The sequence below is a fragment of the Neodiprion virginianus genome, chromosome 3 (genome assembly GCF_021901495.1).
Source record: "Neodiprion virginianus isolate iyNeoVirg1 chromosome 3, iyNeoVirg1.1, whole genome shotgun sequence".
NCBI lineage: Eukaryota > Metazoa > Arthropoda > Insecta > Hymenoptera > Diprionidae > Neodiprion > Neodiprion virginianus.
Genome location: NC_060879.1, coordinates 3,081,159 through 3,097,148, shown reverse-complemented (window position 1 = coordinate 3,097,148; position 15,990 = coordinate 3,081,159). Strand labels below are relative to the sequence as shown.

Below are 15,990 nucleotides of genomic sequence, written 5' to 3'. Positions count from 1 at the left end.
GAAGTCAGAAATTAGAGGGTATTCGAATTCATTAGATGGTCCAACCAAGAACCCTCATTTCCTCCCGGTTTTCAATCGGGCAACGGTACTGGATCACCGCACGAGGGGTGAGGGGGGAACAATGCGCGGTAAGCTTCGGCGGTAACAACAGTTCCGAAGTAGAATGGTTATTGGAAGGCCTAGCCGGAGAGACGTCGGAGGCTGAGGCGCTTCCTGGATGAAACCTGGAAACGTTTAGGGGCGCGAAGAGCGTCCGGGAATTTCCCTGTTTTTCAAGGAGAGCGGGGCACCGAGGAGGGGGGGAACGGGGGGGAGGGCCGTAATCGTTACGGTTCAGAGCGCCAAGGGATTCCAGATTTTAGAGCTGCAGTTGGCTGCACTGTTATTTATCGATAACTTTATCGGTCGCCTCGTTTCCCCGCTGACTGAACTGCAACCGGCAGGCTGCTGCCGGAATCGGACCTAGACACAGGCGCTAAACCGACGATTTTATAGCAACGTGTATGGGGCATTCCATGCCAACTTGCTCCGGTCTTGACGCCACTGATTTTAAGAGGGTTGAATTTGTTTTTTTTTTTTTCATCCTTACCGGCAATAAAAGAGCCTCGACAGCCTCCGGTTTCTTTCTTTCTTTTATTTTTTTTATTCAACGATCGTTTTTGAAAAAAAATTCAAGCCCTGCGATCATAATTTTGAGACAAGTTATACCGTGATTGGATCGATTTTTTTTCTTTTTTTTTTCTTTTTCGTACAACATTCTTTACAGTATTTTGACAATTCTTAAATTCACCGAAATCAATGATTGTAATTTTCGAAAATCATCGAAGGATTTTGATTTGTAATCTTGACTCTGTGATAAACACGCGTTACAAAGTAGTTGTACGAAGAAGGAGAAGTCAGTGTCTGATTATATTTTTCGAAAAATGCGAAAAATGTATTCTCAACTGTTTCGCAATTGAAAAATATCCGTCATCAAAATCGTTGACGTACCAGAATTTTTCTTTGTACTATTTTTTTTCTACCCAAATGTTGGTTCGCTTGTATTATAATTTTTTTTTCTTCCCTTTTTGCCAATTTTTTCTTTTTAAAACGGCTACGCAGATCGAGGTTGAGAACTTGGAATCAAAAAAAAAAAAGAAAAAAGATCAACGACCAAGGATAAGAAAAGAATGAAAACAAGGCGAAGAAGAAAAAGGCCGCGAAGTTTGAACTTTGTCTCCGATTCATCCACGGTCTTAGCTGGCGTAGCGGCAGCCGAACCCGCGTTTTATCCGGGGGGTAAATAACCCGTTAGAATTTTGCAGAAGCCTCGAGGGCGAGGAGCCGCAAGACTTTGAGCCGTGGCGGAAATGGCGGCTGGGCTCAGTTCGGAGGCTACGCCTCGGGATTTCGGGGGTGAGGGATCGCGATTTGCGGGGGAAATATATCTATATAAAAGAAGAGGAAGAAAAAACCAAAAGTAAAAAAAATGAAAAAAAAAAAAAAAAAACCCCGGTGCCCCGGAGGGTAAAGAAAAGGCATAAAAGTCGAAAGCTTCAATTAGATTCATCCATCTGTCGACGGTAAAAGACGCGCGAGGATCTCGGTCGGGGCGCATCGCCCGGATTGGGTAGCGGGGGTCACGAATTCTCAGATAACCGAGGTTGCGGGTGTGTTTCCATTTATTCCTACTCATTTCGTTTATTCAATTTTCTCAAGAGCGAAACTTCCCTCCTCTATACACACCAGACTTTGATAGCTTGGCGAATCGGTATCGTTGGACACTCGCAGGATCGTCTCTCTGATTGATTACGCGAATTTTGATAATATTTTGTACAAAAAAAGAAAAAAAAATTGCAAAACAAGGTGAAATTAATCACCCGTGGAAAATGTTTTCAGAAGATTACTCTTTGTTTATTACTAAAGTAACGATGATTAAATTATCGAAGGATTGTTTAGTCTTTTTCAAATTAATCATCGATCATTTGCTGTTAAGAATTTCGCAAACAAAGGATCGTAGTGAACTAGAGATTGAATGCAGATTTGTGGGTGGATTTTGAAATTCGCTCGAATTACGAGGGATTTTGCGGTGTGGAATAAAAGAGCGGAACGTGACATTAGGAAAATAACAGAGCAAAAGATAGAGGAAGGAAAAACATTGAGACAAAAGAAAGTCAACGGGGTATGAGGCGCCGATTACGTGCTTTGAATGATAAATTTTTACATCTTGAGAAATCGATGAACCAATTTCAAGACACAGACATGCCAAGGTGAACGGTTGTTTTTGCTCGATGTGACGCGAGAGAAATTTTTTGGTTTTTTTTTTTTAATTTTTTTCATAGATTTAAAGATTAAAGAAAAATTTCAAGGTGAAAGAAAGAAACGAAAGAAGAAAAAAGAAAGGTCGAAGATAACGCGACGAAATTTTTTCACACGAATTTGGATAAAGCGGTAAGTTTTCAGGCAAAATATTCCGCGGCACGTCTGGCCGATCGATCTTATTGATTTGAACAAGATTATATAATAAGGAGCAGAACTGCCGGGACGCCAGAATAGAAACGGAGTAGAGAAATATCCTCGTCCTCTGCAGTTTCTGTAGAGAAATATCTTCTACAGCTGTCTATAGACGCCTGTCTGCCTGGCTGACTCGAACATTTCTGAGAGTTTCTTCTTTTCAATTCTTTTCTTTTTTTTTTGTTGTTTTTTTTTTTACCTCTAAACATGTCGGCGATCAATTTGCCAAATCTTGATTTCGCCGAGGAATTTAACGGCTCGTCTTTAGGACGGGGGGAGAAACGTAGATCTGTTAATTCTCGGTCTCAGATTAGCAAATTTAATTGCCGATCTATTCTGCGCAGTGGAACGAGGGTGAGTTTACTGGAGTGGGTGCAGAGCAGACAGATTAAGTATACATATATATCAGACAGTCATTAGAAGAACTTGGATAAGACAAAGTTTTTAATTTCCTCGGCAGCTAGAGGATGCCTGCAGGGGCGAGAGATGGAAAGAATGGAAGAAAGGCGAGGGTTTGGCACGATTACTCTTTCGGTGCAGGGAAATCGCTTCCAGCACTCGCCCAAAATTTACTATCGAATTTTCATTAAAGATTACAGTCAGCAACACACCGTTTAACATTCTCGCGTGAAATTTGCGACGCGTTTTTGGTGATTCGTGAATTCGAATCGTTTCAGTAGGCAAACCTCTGGTGGTCAATTCCAAGTTGTTCGATTGACTCCGAGTGAACTTTGGTAGCTCGGATACCTATAACGAGTGTATTCGATGATGCGACACCGAACGCGCTACTCGATGACTGAATTTGAGTGAATTCATACTGGCGCTGTGACTTGGAGTCGGTTAGAATCAACGAATTCAATTCGTTTCGAACTTATTTCAACTAATTCGTGGCAACTGAACAAGAGACTTTGAATATTTTCAATTATGATCAGATGACTTTTTGCCGATCGATATCGATTGACTCGATGAAATTCTGTAGACATCTTCACGCGGATTTCTTTAACTCAAATTGACTCGACGTAAAGTTTCATAATTTGAAACGAACTCAGTGAAATTGGAATAACTTCGGGCGACTCTAACGCGAATCCGGTCAACTGCTAATTGCCAAATTGCATAAATTTTGACGCATAGAATCAGGCATCGACTCGCACTGTCATCCTATAGTTTTGCGGTGTTGAAAACCTCGCATATTATTTCTGATACTGAAAGGCTTGATCGATTTATCCCGATAATGTGTCGCGAAGAGAAAAAAGGAAGATGAAAATAATAATTTCATCGCTTTCTCCGTCTGTTTCTTTCACTTTTCACATCGCAAGTAATAACGTCGATTCGTTAAAAGGTAACCCCTCGGGTGGCAGGAAAAAATTAAGGGTGACGGGTGCAGGCGCAGAAACGGCGCCTAACGATGATGTATTTATTTCACAGATTTGAACCCGTTATACTCACCCCCTCGGCATATGTCGTATAAATCATAATTACTATACTACCCTCAACAAAAGCGCTCCCTCTCACCCCGTCATTGCCTTATAGCCGGATCGTTTCGTCGCCTGCCCGTTTTTTCTCCTTCCCAGACTTCACCCGTCTGAAAGGTGTGCGAAGGTGTGTGTGGGTGGATGTGATACGAGGCTGCTTAAACGGCGCAGATAAAATCCAGAGTTTCTGCAATGTACGCGTGCGAGTCGTTCCACTTGTTAACCTGTACGTATTATCGCAACGCAACAAGATTGTTCCATGATATTTGACAATACTGTTGGAGTGAACATCGAGGACTGTTAACATTGTTTGGGATATCATTTTCTATTCACTTTTTCCAATCACACGATCAGGACAAGTCAATTATAGTAAAAGTGGAATAGCAAGAAGAGTGGATATCCTCTCCGCACTCGAAATTCTAGAAAAGGGTTTGCGTCTTGGCTTGTAAGTGTCGATAACCGAATCTGTATCCAGAATTTTCCTTGCTATTTCTACTAGCAAAAGCGTTAAAAAATCATGTACGTGCTGTTTCATTTCTACAGCCTGTTTTTCGATATATCGGAGTATTTTCGAGCCTGTATTTCGAAAGTTGTGATCAGATTTTCTGAAACTTAATTTTACCGAAATTTTGCAATTGTATTGAACGTGAAAATACGATATTGCGGTGACTCGAAATATACGAATCAGCTATCTTCGTTGAAATTTCAAAATCGTGGAATAACGTAAAGGCTTTTTTTCTCAATTTTTCTTTTCTTTCTGTTTTTATTATTTGCGAATTTATGATTACATAGAAGAATAATCTGTTCCTGCAGTGAGAAGACGTGAAAGTTATAAAGTTTGGTACAGAAAATTGATTCGATCTGTGAAAAGAATTTCTTCCATAAGCGTATTTTATAACACGGTTACCGTACGACGTCAGTTTGCCGATCTTCTACAGGATCAGTATCGGCACGTTGGGATCAGGATTTGTGAAACCGTCATGGTTTAGCAGCACTGGATATACACAAGCGAAAGCATGAAAGCAGTGAGGAATATCGGATCAACCCGGCTTGGCTCCGAAGATCCTCCTTTGGCGTCGTATTTTTGAACGAAAATTCTTTTGTCAGATGAGCACATGGCAGGTATTCCCCGATGCCTCTTCTGCAGCGAGTATCGCTCCTCTCACCCTTTGACAATCGTAATTTGCCGAGAGTTGGATCGATCCGTTTTTTCTCGGTGCAGCTTTATTTTCCGAAGAACGTCAAGTTTCTTGTTGATTAAAAATCTCGATCTCTAACGGGGAACGAAACGTCGTGTTCGAACTTTACGTTCTTCCTCGTGTATCCATTTTCAAAAAATGCAATCGACACAATTCGACAAAAATTGCTGCACATCTTGTAGAAAATGTCGCAGAGGTGAATAACGGGACTGAAATTAACTCTCCAAAAAATGTGTGAAAAAAAATTCTGATGCCCTTGGGTGTAATTCGCGAACTCGAATACCTGCAAGCTTTGGTATTTGCGAAATATGGGAATAAACGGGAGTTGGTTAAAGGGAGTGCAGCTGACACGATTCGAGGGTGCGAAACGTGAATCCGAGGGCGGATAAGCGCGATCGTGTTGAGCCAAAATTTAGTTTTATGCCCGGTCGTTTGTGCGACAATGAAATCCTTTGTTCGTGACGGTATCGCGCCCCCATTCTTCATTCACAATTAACTTTTACCATCCCGACTTGTATCGCGAACGCGAGGTACTTTCTCCAACCCCCTACAAATTCACCCTCCGATTTTCGCCCTCTTTCTACTTGCCGTTAAAAAGCTCGATCGAAGAGACGGATTGGCGGTTGTTTACGCCGATGTCAGCGAGACGATTTGAGCTTCTTCGATCGGCTCGGTAAACGCGTTTATCCGCCTGCTGGACATTTCGGAAACGGATATCAGCCTCTCGACGAGATAAAACCGTTCGCCGATTTACTTGGCGCGTACAATTCGTTCAATGACCCGAATGCCAATGTGTACTTACAACGAGGCGACAAAATGAATAATTATCGCGCAAGGAAACAGCGAGGCTCGTATCTGACCGTGTTTCGCGATGCGTGCAGCGCGACAAAAAAAGTCACGCTAAAAGTTTGCGCGGTGGCGTGTGAGAATTACAGGTACCGGCTTATCAGATTTTCTTACCTGAAAAGCTCGCAAAAGCTGTGGTAGACCCGTCTGAAACTTCTGAGGCAACGCGGTTCTGTTCAAACCATTCGACCGGTGTTCGATAAGTTTTTTACAAGAATTTCACGTATTTCGAGGAAAATCGACAAGCTTTTAATTCGGACGAATCGAGGATAAAGAGTCGCAGGATATGCGATACTTTATAAAACGTTTTTTAGAAATTTTCAGCCGACAGTCGAAGAGGCGGGTAAAAGCAAAAGACGTGTAAAATCCGCGTAAGGTATGCCGTGAGAGAATTTTCGAAAATTCCGCCTCTTACGCACCTGTCGCAACATTTTCAGAAGCGAACTAAATAAATCAAAAAACTCGGATTCCAAAAAGTCTTCAAGACACGCCTTACGAAAGAACTTTATGGATATTTTAAAAAAATGTGCGAGTACGAAGTGATTCAGAAAAGAAAGAAAACGAACATTTCAGTGATTTCGCAATCAAACATTTTTGGTATTTGCATCCGTTTGAAGACCGTTCTTTATCCCATCACCGTGCTTTTACGGAGCTTTTGATTCAAGACGCTGTCTTGGGTCTTGACTTCTAGAAATGAGTCATCCATGTTTAACCGTGACCTTGCGGAACATCGTGACGAATGAAATCTATGCCTGCGCACAAACACCCACACGTGGTATACACTTACGCACACGCACACGCAGGCATAGACATTACAAGCAGCCGAGGGTAACGTTACGGGGTTTTCGGAGAAAATGGAGGTAAATATTTAACGGCGTCTGGCGTCTGAGTTGCGGGTTGGCAGCGAAGGGTGGCATGAAGAGGGGGAAAGATAGAGGAAAAAAAAGCAAACCGCACGAGTCAAGAAGAAACGTCAAGTGACGTTAAAGACGATAACGGGTTAAGTCGAATCTGGCTATAAGGCGATCCGAGTCTCGCAAGTTCTTCTGCGATTCCCTGTAATTTCCACCTTGTTATGAAAAAATTCAACCCCCAGACAGTGCATTTGGCCACATCGATACACCAGCCATACGTCTCTAGGCACGTATCGTATTATATGGATACGCGTACACACGTATATGCATACGTATGTATACGTTCGCCTACTTTTGCACCTGATGGAATATTCCGAGGTGGAATCATTCTCTTGTATTGCCCGTCGTAAATCACGCCCGTGGGGTATGGAGGGAGGGATGAAGTAGGGTGGGTATCCTTCTTCGTCAAGAGAATGTCAACGTTGTTTATGCACGCGCTTCTACACGTGTATTATTATAACTGTACCACCCATGACCCCCGCAAACGCACACACACACGCATCCCCCCTGCAAAATTTTACCCTACCCCTACCCCAACCCACCCCCGTGTACTATACCTTACACCATGCTGAGAACTACGACTCGGGGATGAAATATTTCCCGAGGATATAAGAGAGAAGGAAAAGAAACGTGAGGAAAGAGGAGGAAAAAAAAATGAAACACCGTGGAAAGCGAAAAAAGTAAAACAGTAGGCGGGTACCTATCCGCGAATCCTGCGGATCCTTCCTGGTTTACGACTTCTTATAGATATATACACATACCACACACGCACTTTACAGCTTTTCGTATTTCCCGACGATCCTCCACCCTTCCATTCCTATCGTGGAAACCTTTGCTCGTGTTTCCGTTGTCTTTCGACACGTTCGAATACATTCGTTCGACATTGTATTTGCTTGTCGCTTATCCGCGGAACTGCAGGGTGAGGTAAATATGGATTGAAATTTGACGCTGTACATTTTTCGACAATTTTCTTCAATCATTGTTTCATCGAGTCAGGTCTGCTCTTCGTTGGGAATCGTATTCGTAATTGGGTGAATAACCATTCACCGTTAATATTGCAACACGTTTGTTCTTGATCGGGGTCAAATTTGTCAATTTTTGTTTTCATTCGTCGTCCAATCTTTTTTTTTTACCGAAACAAAAAAAACAAAAAAACACCACAAAAAACGAGGCATCGAAACGAAACTGAAAATCGGTGATACGCTAATCGCCGATACCATGGAAGCGTCGTGCAATCAGCCCGAAAAAAAAAAAAAAAAAAAAAAACAACAACGAAGTAGAAAAGTGATAATGACGCAAAAACGAATGCACGAGGCGGGGGCGGGGGGATGGAAAGGAGGAGCCGGAGGGTTCAAAAATCGGCATCTACGTTTCGCATTTCCAATCCCAGACTCGAACCAAGTTTCTACCCTGTAATTTTAGCCCCCTCATCTCACCCTCTGCCCCTGACGTATCGACCGTACGAAACTTCCACCCTTCAGCAAGGCTTGCGCGGCGCCGGCGCAGCTGACAGGAAAGCTTTCGCCTGACGCCAGTTTGTCGGGGGTCGAACGAACAGCAACGTCGAACCCGGAGCGAGCGGTCCAGGGCTGTAATCTCGTGCCCGTCGAGTTTCAATCGCGATTTCTCCCCCGCGAGTTTTACCAACGAACTCTCTCTTTCTCCGAGCACGACGAATAGTCGCGTTCGTTCGCGTTTCATACACATTGCACGAAACGTACGGTGAAGGAAACTGTTGTTGTTGTTGTTGTTGTTTTGTTGTTTTTTATTTCTTTTTTTTTCTTTTTTGGCTCTCTTTTTCTTCATCTTCTCTCTCGCAATTCTATCGTTCGCTTTATTATTCGCGAATCGTTTCTTCGTTCGAGCTTTCGTCGCTTTTCACTTCACGACATTTCTCTTCACACGATCATTCGACGATCGCTTTCAATCGCTGTACAACGCTTGATGCAATCATCGGTTTCCCCCATTTCGAATGTTATATGTATTTATATATATATATAACCGATCGAGAGTGTGGTCCATGATAATAATACTCGTCGCACGTGGTACCGCATGCGATTGTCGATAATTTGTGCGTGTAATAATTTGTTCAGTGCTCGTTGCGTTTCGTCGAATTCTTCGCACAGTGCGTGACTACGGATTCGATAATTGAAAAGATATAAAAAAAAAAGAAAGAAAGAAAGAAAAAAATAGAGGCTGCGAAGAAGATAACGTTGATCGTGCGATTACTGTGACTGGTTTTTTCTTTTCTTCCTACTTTCCCTTTGGTTATTTTTATTTTCGTTTTTTCTTTGATCGAGTGAGAAAAAAATCAAAAGACACCGAGCACTAATATCGGTACAGAAGCTAAACGCTACGCGTCACAAGAATAATCAAACACAAGTATAATCAGTTTTCACGTCGATTTTAACAGAGAATAAAATTTACCGTCTTTCAAACGTTTCTCGGTATGGAATAACTGATTCTAACGATAAAAATATACATCTAGGATTAACAAAGCGCCGGAGTGTGATTATATAAATAATAATTGTACTCGCGTTTAATATATTTGTGGAATAATTTTCATGGCAGTGTGGCAACGAGTGATTTTTACCTCTTGCGTATGTTAACGCAAGCCTTTAACGCGAAGAGGTGAAGAATTAAACGCTATCCTCTTTTTTATCTAAATAAAAGAATTTACTTCGTCCTCCTTTAACAAAGCACACTTTTCTTCTTGAAGTGTAATTTTCAACGAAGACCGACTAAGTATATTCCGAGCAACGGAAATTGGGTCTTGCGAATTGACCGAAATTTTGAAGATTCGAAGTTACGGCTGGTCGTCAACCAAGGATTCGAATTGACACCCCGTTCCGGATTTAAAGCAGCATGCGGAAAACGAATGAGCGAGAATTTCGCGACATCGGAATCAAGTTGTCAGCGTGTTGTCAGGCTTGTCACGCGTGAACTTGTCTCAAGCGGTTATAACAAGCCCGCAGCTTATTTTCGCGATTCAAAAGGAAGCAGTAGCAGAAGAAAAAGAAGAAGAAGAAGAAGAAGAAGAAGAAAAAGAAAGGCGACGAAGTCGGAACTCTGAAGTTTAAGGCGCGAAATCCTTCCGTCGGAACCGAATCGGATCAACGCCAAGTGGTTAGTAATTTTCTATCGAATGATGGTCGAACCATTTCCAAAAGGATGCAGCGTGAAAGAATAAGAAGAAGATCAAACAGCGGGTATCCAAGGGTCGGCCTCTTCTTCAAGATCCTGAAGGCAGGGGCTTTTTACGTTTACCGTAACCTGACGCACGCGATAAAAAATGAAATAGTGTTCCTGTGACCGATTCGTAAGAAATGCCTGCCGCTGCGATAGAGGAAGTGGTGGATTCGTTGAAAGGGCACGTTGTTGGTGAATATAATTGGCGGCGATAAACGTCGATCGGCAAACTGAGAAGCGGAGGAGGAATCGAACCGAGGATTAAGTCGGCGGGGATGCAGCAGCCGTACTTCGGCGTCGCGACGCTGGGCTTTTCATGGCCGTCGAGCTTACGCGCGGATTCAAGGCTGAATCGGTATCAGGGATCCCGCAATTTGCCTTCCAAATCGTTGACTTGATGACGCCAGCTTGAGAATAAGGGGGGAAAAGCTGAAAGCACAAGGCTCAAGCTCAAGCTTGCGACCACCCGGCGGCATGTCGCCGGTGGCGGCTTCCGGTTGTTCTCGTTGACGATTTTCTTCGGAACGGTCAAACCGCGGCAATATGACGAGGAACTGCCGCCGATGCAGCTTCCTATTCGGGATTGTCTACGCTATGATCGTCACGTCGAGTCACGCCGAGTTGAGCTCGCGTATCGTTAGGACAAAGTACGGCGAGCTTTCCGGCGTCATCGTTAACCTCGAACGATACCTCGAAAGCGTCGAGGTCTTCAGGGGTGTTCCTTACGCCTCGCCACCCATCGGATCCCTCCGCTTCATGCCTCCGGTCAGCGGGGCGCTTTGGCAGGGCGTTAAGATCGCCGACAAATTCGGACCCGTTTGTCCCCAGAAGTTACCTGTTTTATCAGAAAAAATACCCAGGGGTCGGCTCGAATATCTCAGGCGGCTTCTTCCCTATCTGAAAAACCAGAGCGAGGACTGTCTCTACCTCAACATTTACGCACCGGTTCAAGGTGAGTTTTCAAGGATGTTTTTGAAACCCCTCTCCTCGTATTGTTTCAAATTCTCCTACAATCCCAGAACCTTCGAATATGGAAATAAATTGTAGGGAGATCAAAGAAGCATCGATTGTTTTCCGACGTATCGGCCCTTCGGGTGTTCGTTTATTTAAACATCTTTTACAAATTCAGACCGTGAAGATTCAAATTTTTACGATTCACGCATCGCCAATAAGATTGAACACTCAAGGGCTTAAGACTAAGGTTATGTTTAAGAATTTTCTCCGTGTATGAAACTCAATTTTATTTAACAATCTTGTGAAGTATGACATCTTATCTGTATTGTGTGAAAATTTGATTGGAAAATTACAAACGGTGAAAAATTTACAGTCGTTTTCTTGGGACTTGTTTTTGTCGATGGCGTTTGTGGTACCGGACCTGCCTCCACTGTTTTTATCTGAAGAACAAATGAAAAATTCTTGCACTGGATAGATAAAACTTGTACTTGTAGAAAGTTGAAAATTAAATTTGTTCGCGTCACGGCAGTCTCTGGAATTAAACACTCGATTTTTTTTTTATTCAAAATTGTTCAGTACTTGTACTTACAATGAAAAAAACAAAAAAAAAAAAAACTATGACAGCTATCGGAAAAACGGTTCGACAAGTACTAAATTATTGCGTGAAACATCACTGTACAAAACTACATCCCGATCAGTCCGCTAATCGCGGAGATATTTCCGGTACCGATTTTAAAAACAATGTTTCGAGAAAGACGCGCTTAAAATTTTTAGTATGAAATAACTAGTTTATTTCAAAGTTACACGAAATCGTCGATTCCTGGGCCATATGACGGATCTTCCATTAGATCTTTTTTTTTTCTTTGCCGCGTCAACCTCGTTCTTCCTTCTTTAATGCCCTTTTCGCCGCTCGACCAGTCGATTACAAAACGCTATAACTTTAGCATTACTGCGAATTTCTTTATAAAATTTTCAGGATAGACACTGGAAGGATATTACGTACCGTACGAATGAGAACCTTTTGGAAAAATCATTTTTTTTTTTTTCATCCGCTCAGGTATACGTAACCCCTTAACCCACAAAGGAAGATTCTGTTTGTGCTCCAACCTTTCAAACGGTAAAATTTATGTAAAATGGAAAAAAGTTTAGAATTTACCGAGAAGATTGATCGTAGCAATTGCCAAATTTAGACCAAGGGTTTGAGGTTGCATTTTTCGAACTTGAGGTGGAAAAAAATCAAACAATAAAATATTACGTGTCGACTGTAAGCTTCGGAAGTATCGTTAAAAAGGTGAAAATACTCGTGGTTTGATTTCTCCGTATTCCGAAGTACCTACACGTTTATACTTGGATCGTTTAAAAATTAAAAAGAATCCGTACACTGATCGAGTATCCTGTGTTATTTTCTATGCCACGTTGTATCGGGGATAAGAATCGAGTGACTCTGAGTGGAATTGATTGACGTACAATATATACCGACGTAGCTTTTGGAATAAAAAAAAAATGATCAAGGTTGAAGTGAGCCTGTAATGGGGTTACAGACAGGATCTCCGGAAGGCTGAAGAAGAGTGTCTCGACTATACCTCGTACCTTGTGTCGTATCCTTTCCTTTTTCCTCTTCATCCTTCCTCTTTTTGCTTTCCTTTCATTCTTGCTTTCTTTCTTTTTTTTTTCTTTTTTTTCTCCGTTTCTTACCACCACTCCGCGATTTTTCTTCCGCTTCTCATTCTTTCCCCGCGGCTCCTTGAAACAGCTCTACGAGAATTTTTTACCCTGTTACGGAGTCCCTGGGATAAAAATAAGCCAAAGTTGAATCATCCGCGAAGTTTCATACAATTTTTTATACCTCACTGCCGATGCTGATGATGCAGGTTAATCTCGTCCTAATTTTAGCAAGATGTTGTTTCGTATTTCGCGACTCTTTGTGCGTTGAAGAAGATGAAGAGAAAAAACAAAAGAAAAGAAAAGAAAATTGCAAGTTACCTTTGGTTTCTCGTTTCTATCAACGATGGATTTATTTATTCATGGAAAATGAATTTTGATTGATTTCACTTTTACACTTTAAACCTTGATCTTATGACCTTGCTAATCGAACACGTTTCACGCACGTGTGATATGAAAAACGATAAAGTGATGGTACGCATTGAAAAATTGTCGAGAAAAAACAAACAAACAAGCAATGAGGTAAAAAATAGAATAGCCTAATTTCGAGACGATAATTTCTCGGCGTGTCCTTTCGGCGAGGGGCCATAATTCGTTTCGCGGCGAGTGGAGGAACGTCGGTGAACAAAGAATATCTATATGTCAGGGAGAGACCGTTAATTTGCCGATTTGAATAGGAAGTGTTATTTTATAGCCAGGTGTCCGCTCTCCCATAAATTCCGTAACGCGAGCCCGGGGAATGCATTTACCCTCCTTGAACGGTCTAATCCACGCCCAGCCAGCCTCGTTGCAACCCGGAAGTAGAACTTACGTTCTTCGTCATACGTGACTCGACGGGTCGCATGATAAGAATCATCGCTCTCCCTCAGCGTCGAATTATTTTTTATTGTTTATTTTTTTACGCTAACTGTGAATCGTCATTTGACTATCGATTATTTTTTATTTTTTATTTTTTTTTTTTTGGTTCGTTCGGTATCTTCAAATCGAAATTACTTTTCACAGAGAATAATGAAAAAGCTTGCAGGTGATGACTTTTTCGAAATTCGTCCTCGTCCCGTTATAAATTACCGATGTGTGTAATATCGAAGCAATTTACTCACGGCGGTGTTTTAATTAATTACACACGATAATATACGCAGATATTATACGGCGGTATTTTTCTCGCTGAAATTTTCACCGGCAATATCTCGGCCGAATCGTTTATAACTTAGCAACGCGTAACCAGGTATCCAATTACGGACGGATCGCGTTATATTATAACGGAGTGTGTGTACCCTGATTATTATTAATAATGTGATAATAATTGCTTCACGCCCGATAATATTGCCCGCATTTCTGAACCACGTGTAGGAGCGGCTGTGTATCAGCTTCCGGCTCGTGAAACCCGCATCCTTGATCACCGAAATTACCCCACCTCGGCGGGATTCCTGCCCTGTTATATTACAAAGTGTACCAATATACTGCACGGAGCTCGACGAGTATCCACGTCAGGTGTACAACATCGGCGGGAAATTCCTCGAGGAGTTTGATCTTCGAAGATGGGCAGATCACTCAAAAGTTCGACATTAGTTTCAAGACACGGTCCGATGCACCTCCGCCACTCGAAACCGACAATCGATCGCTTATTGTTAGAGACCCGAAATTCATCTCCCAATATCCGATCAAAATCCTTACCGCCGTACGTTTCACAATTTTTTGCTATTTTTATTCGATCGAAAATCAGTCATTGATTATTTTCATTTTTTACCACAATCGAAAAATATTGTTCTGGGTAGAAAATGAAAATTAGTTTTCTAGTTGTTAGCGGAAAGTCTAGTATCCGTTATTATTCTTTCTCATTACGATCGCTGTTACTAGATTTTCTTTCAACCATTGCGAAAATTTAACGCTGGTGCAAGGATAAATTGACGTTGAAGCCTCGTTTGACTAAAAAACTAGAGTCAACCTCAGGAACTGATTTTGCGTTGCAACAACCAAGAAAGTATCGACGATAGCGCAATATTCAAACAGTTTTTGTTTAACGATACCCGTTTCACTCAATTTTTCTAGTTACTGTAACAAATGAAATTTTTCTCAGTGTAGAATCGAAGAGTATCGCGAATTCTGGAAATAATTTTTCATCCTTAAGGTGACGAATAGATCTTATATCCACCTGATTTCGCAACTGAGGATCAAAATTTCAAACCCACGAATTGATTCACATCGATACATGAAAATCAACACAGAAGTTAAACCGACATCGCAAAGTTCTTGGAGGTTAAATTAATTGCAAAAAAGTACAGGTCGGAGTGTTGTATTAAAATTTCCGCCGTCGCGTAATATCGTCGAAGAGATTTGATACGTTGAGAATAATTACTCGATATCGTTAACAAAATTCAAATAACAGGAATGAAAGATTTCGCGAGTATAAAACGAGAGTCAGGAGCGATATTTCTAAGCCGTGCTCCGTTTTCTTTCCCCGTGGGGTTGACGCCTAACCGAGTCGTTGAGGCGCACCTGTAAATTAAGGGTTTGCCCTTCCATCTCGTTAATAAAACCGTATAACCCAGCAGCCCCATTCGGTATTTGCACACGATATTTATCCACGCTACTACTCGATATCTCGGCACTCGCTCACCGTTCCTCGAGCTCCTCACCGGCGTTAATTAAGATTCACGTAACCCCGGCCGAGAAGCAGACTCGCGCTGGAGGATCGAATAAGGAGAGACCGCCGGGACTTGGAAAGGAGGTCACGTGACACTGGCGGGAAAATTTAGTGTTGGGAGGGGGAGGAACGAGGCGAATTATCAAGTGGCCCGAAAGACCTTTTCGTTGTTTGCGAAAATAGGAATTTCTTGAGCGAATACTTTTATACTCGCATTTCGCCATCGCCAGAAATGGCTGATGAGAAGATTCTTCTTACAACGTGCGAACGGTTTGACGGACGACGAATCGAACCGATGGACAAAATTTTGTCCAAATCGATTCGTCCGGCTTTCGGTTATATCGACGACGTAGAAAAGTTTTGATAAGAACTCTGCATCTGACAAAATTTTCGATTTTATTTCTTTTGTAATATAATAGAGGAGCCCAAAAACTAAGCGAAACGTATTATTTTTTTCTTATCTGCCATTAAGTAATTTGTGGGGGTGAAACCACCCTCCGACGTAAAGCACGCCAAGGGGTGATTCGACACTTTCACCCATTCTTATTTTTCAAACATTCCAAGAAATGAACAATGTAATTTTCTCAATGGAAAAAAAAAATAAATAAATAAATAAA

The 15,990-nt window shown here is 41.9% G+C and overlaps 1 protein-coding gene across 2 annotated transcripts in view; it reads left to right on the top strand.

Annotated features, from left to right (window-relative positions):
• The first annotated feature begins 883 nt into the window (after positions 1–883).
• LOC124300384 (neuroligin-4, Y-linked) overlaps positions 884–15,990 on the top strand; it is a 221,928-nt gene continuing 206,821 nt past the window's right edge. The window contains exons 1-2 of one of the 2 annotated variants that reach the window (XM_046754447.1): positions 884–895; positions 9,921–11,065. In XM_046754447.1, coding sequence (XP_046610403.1) covers positions 10,657–11,065 — 409 coding nt within the window. In that variant the 5' untranslated portion in view covers positions 884–895; positions 9,921–10,656. Of the gene's footprint in view, positions 896–8,749; positions 11,066–15,990 lie in introns of those variants that run through there. The other variant, XM_046754446.1, reaches the window with a different exon arrangement.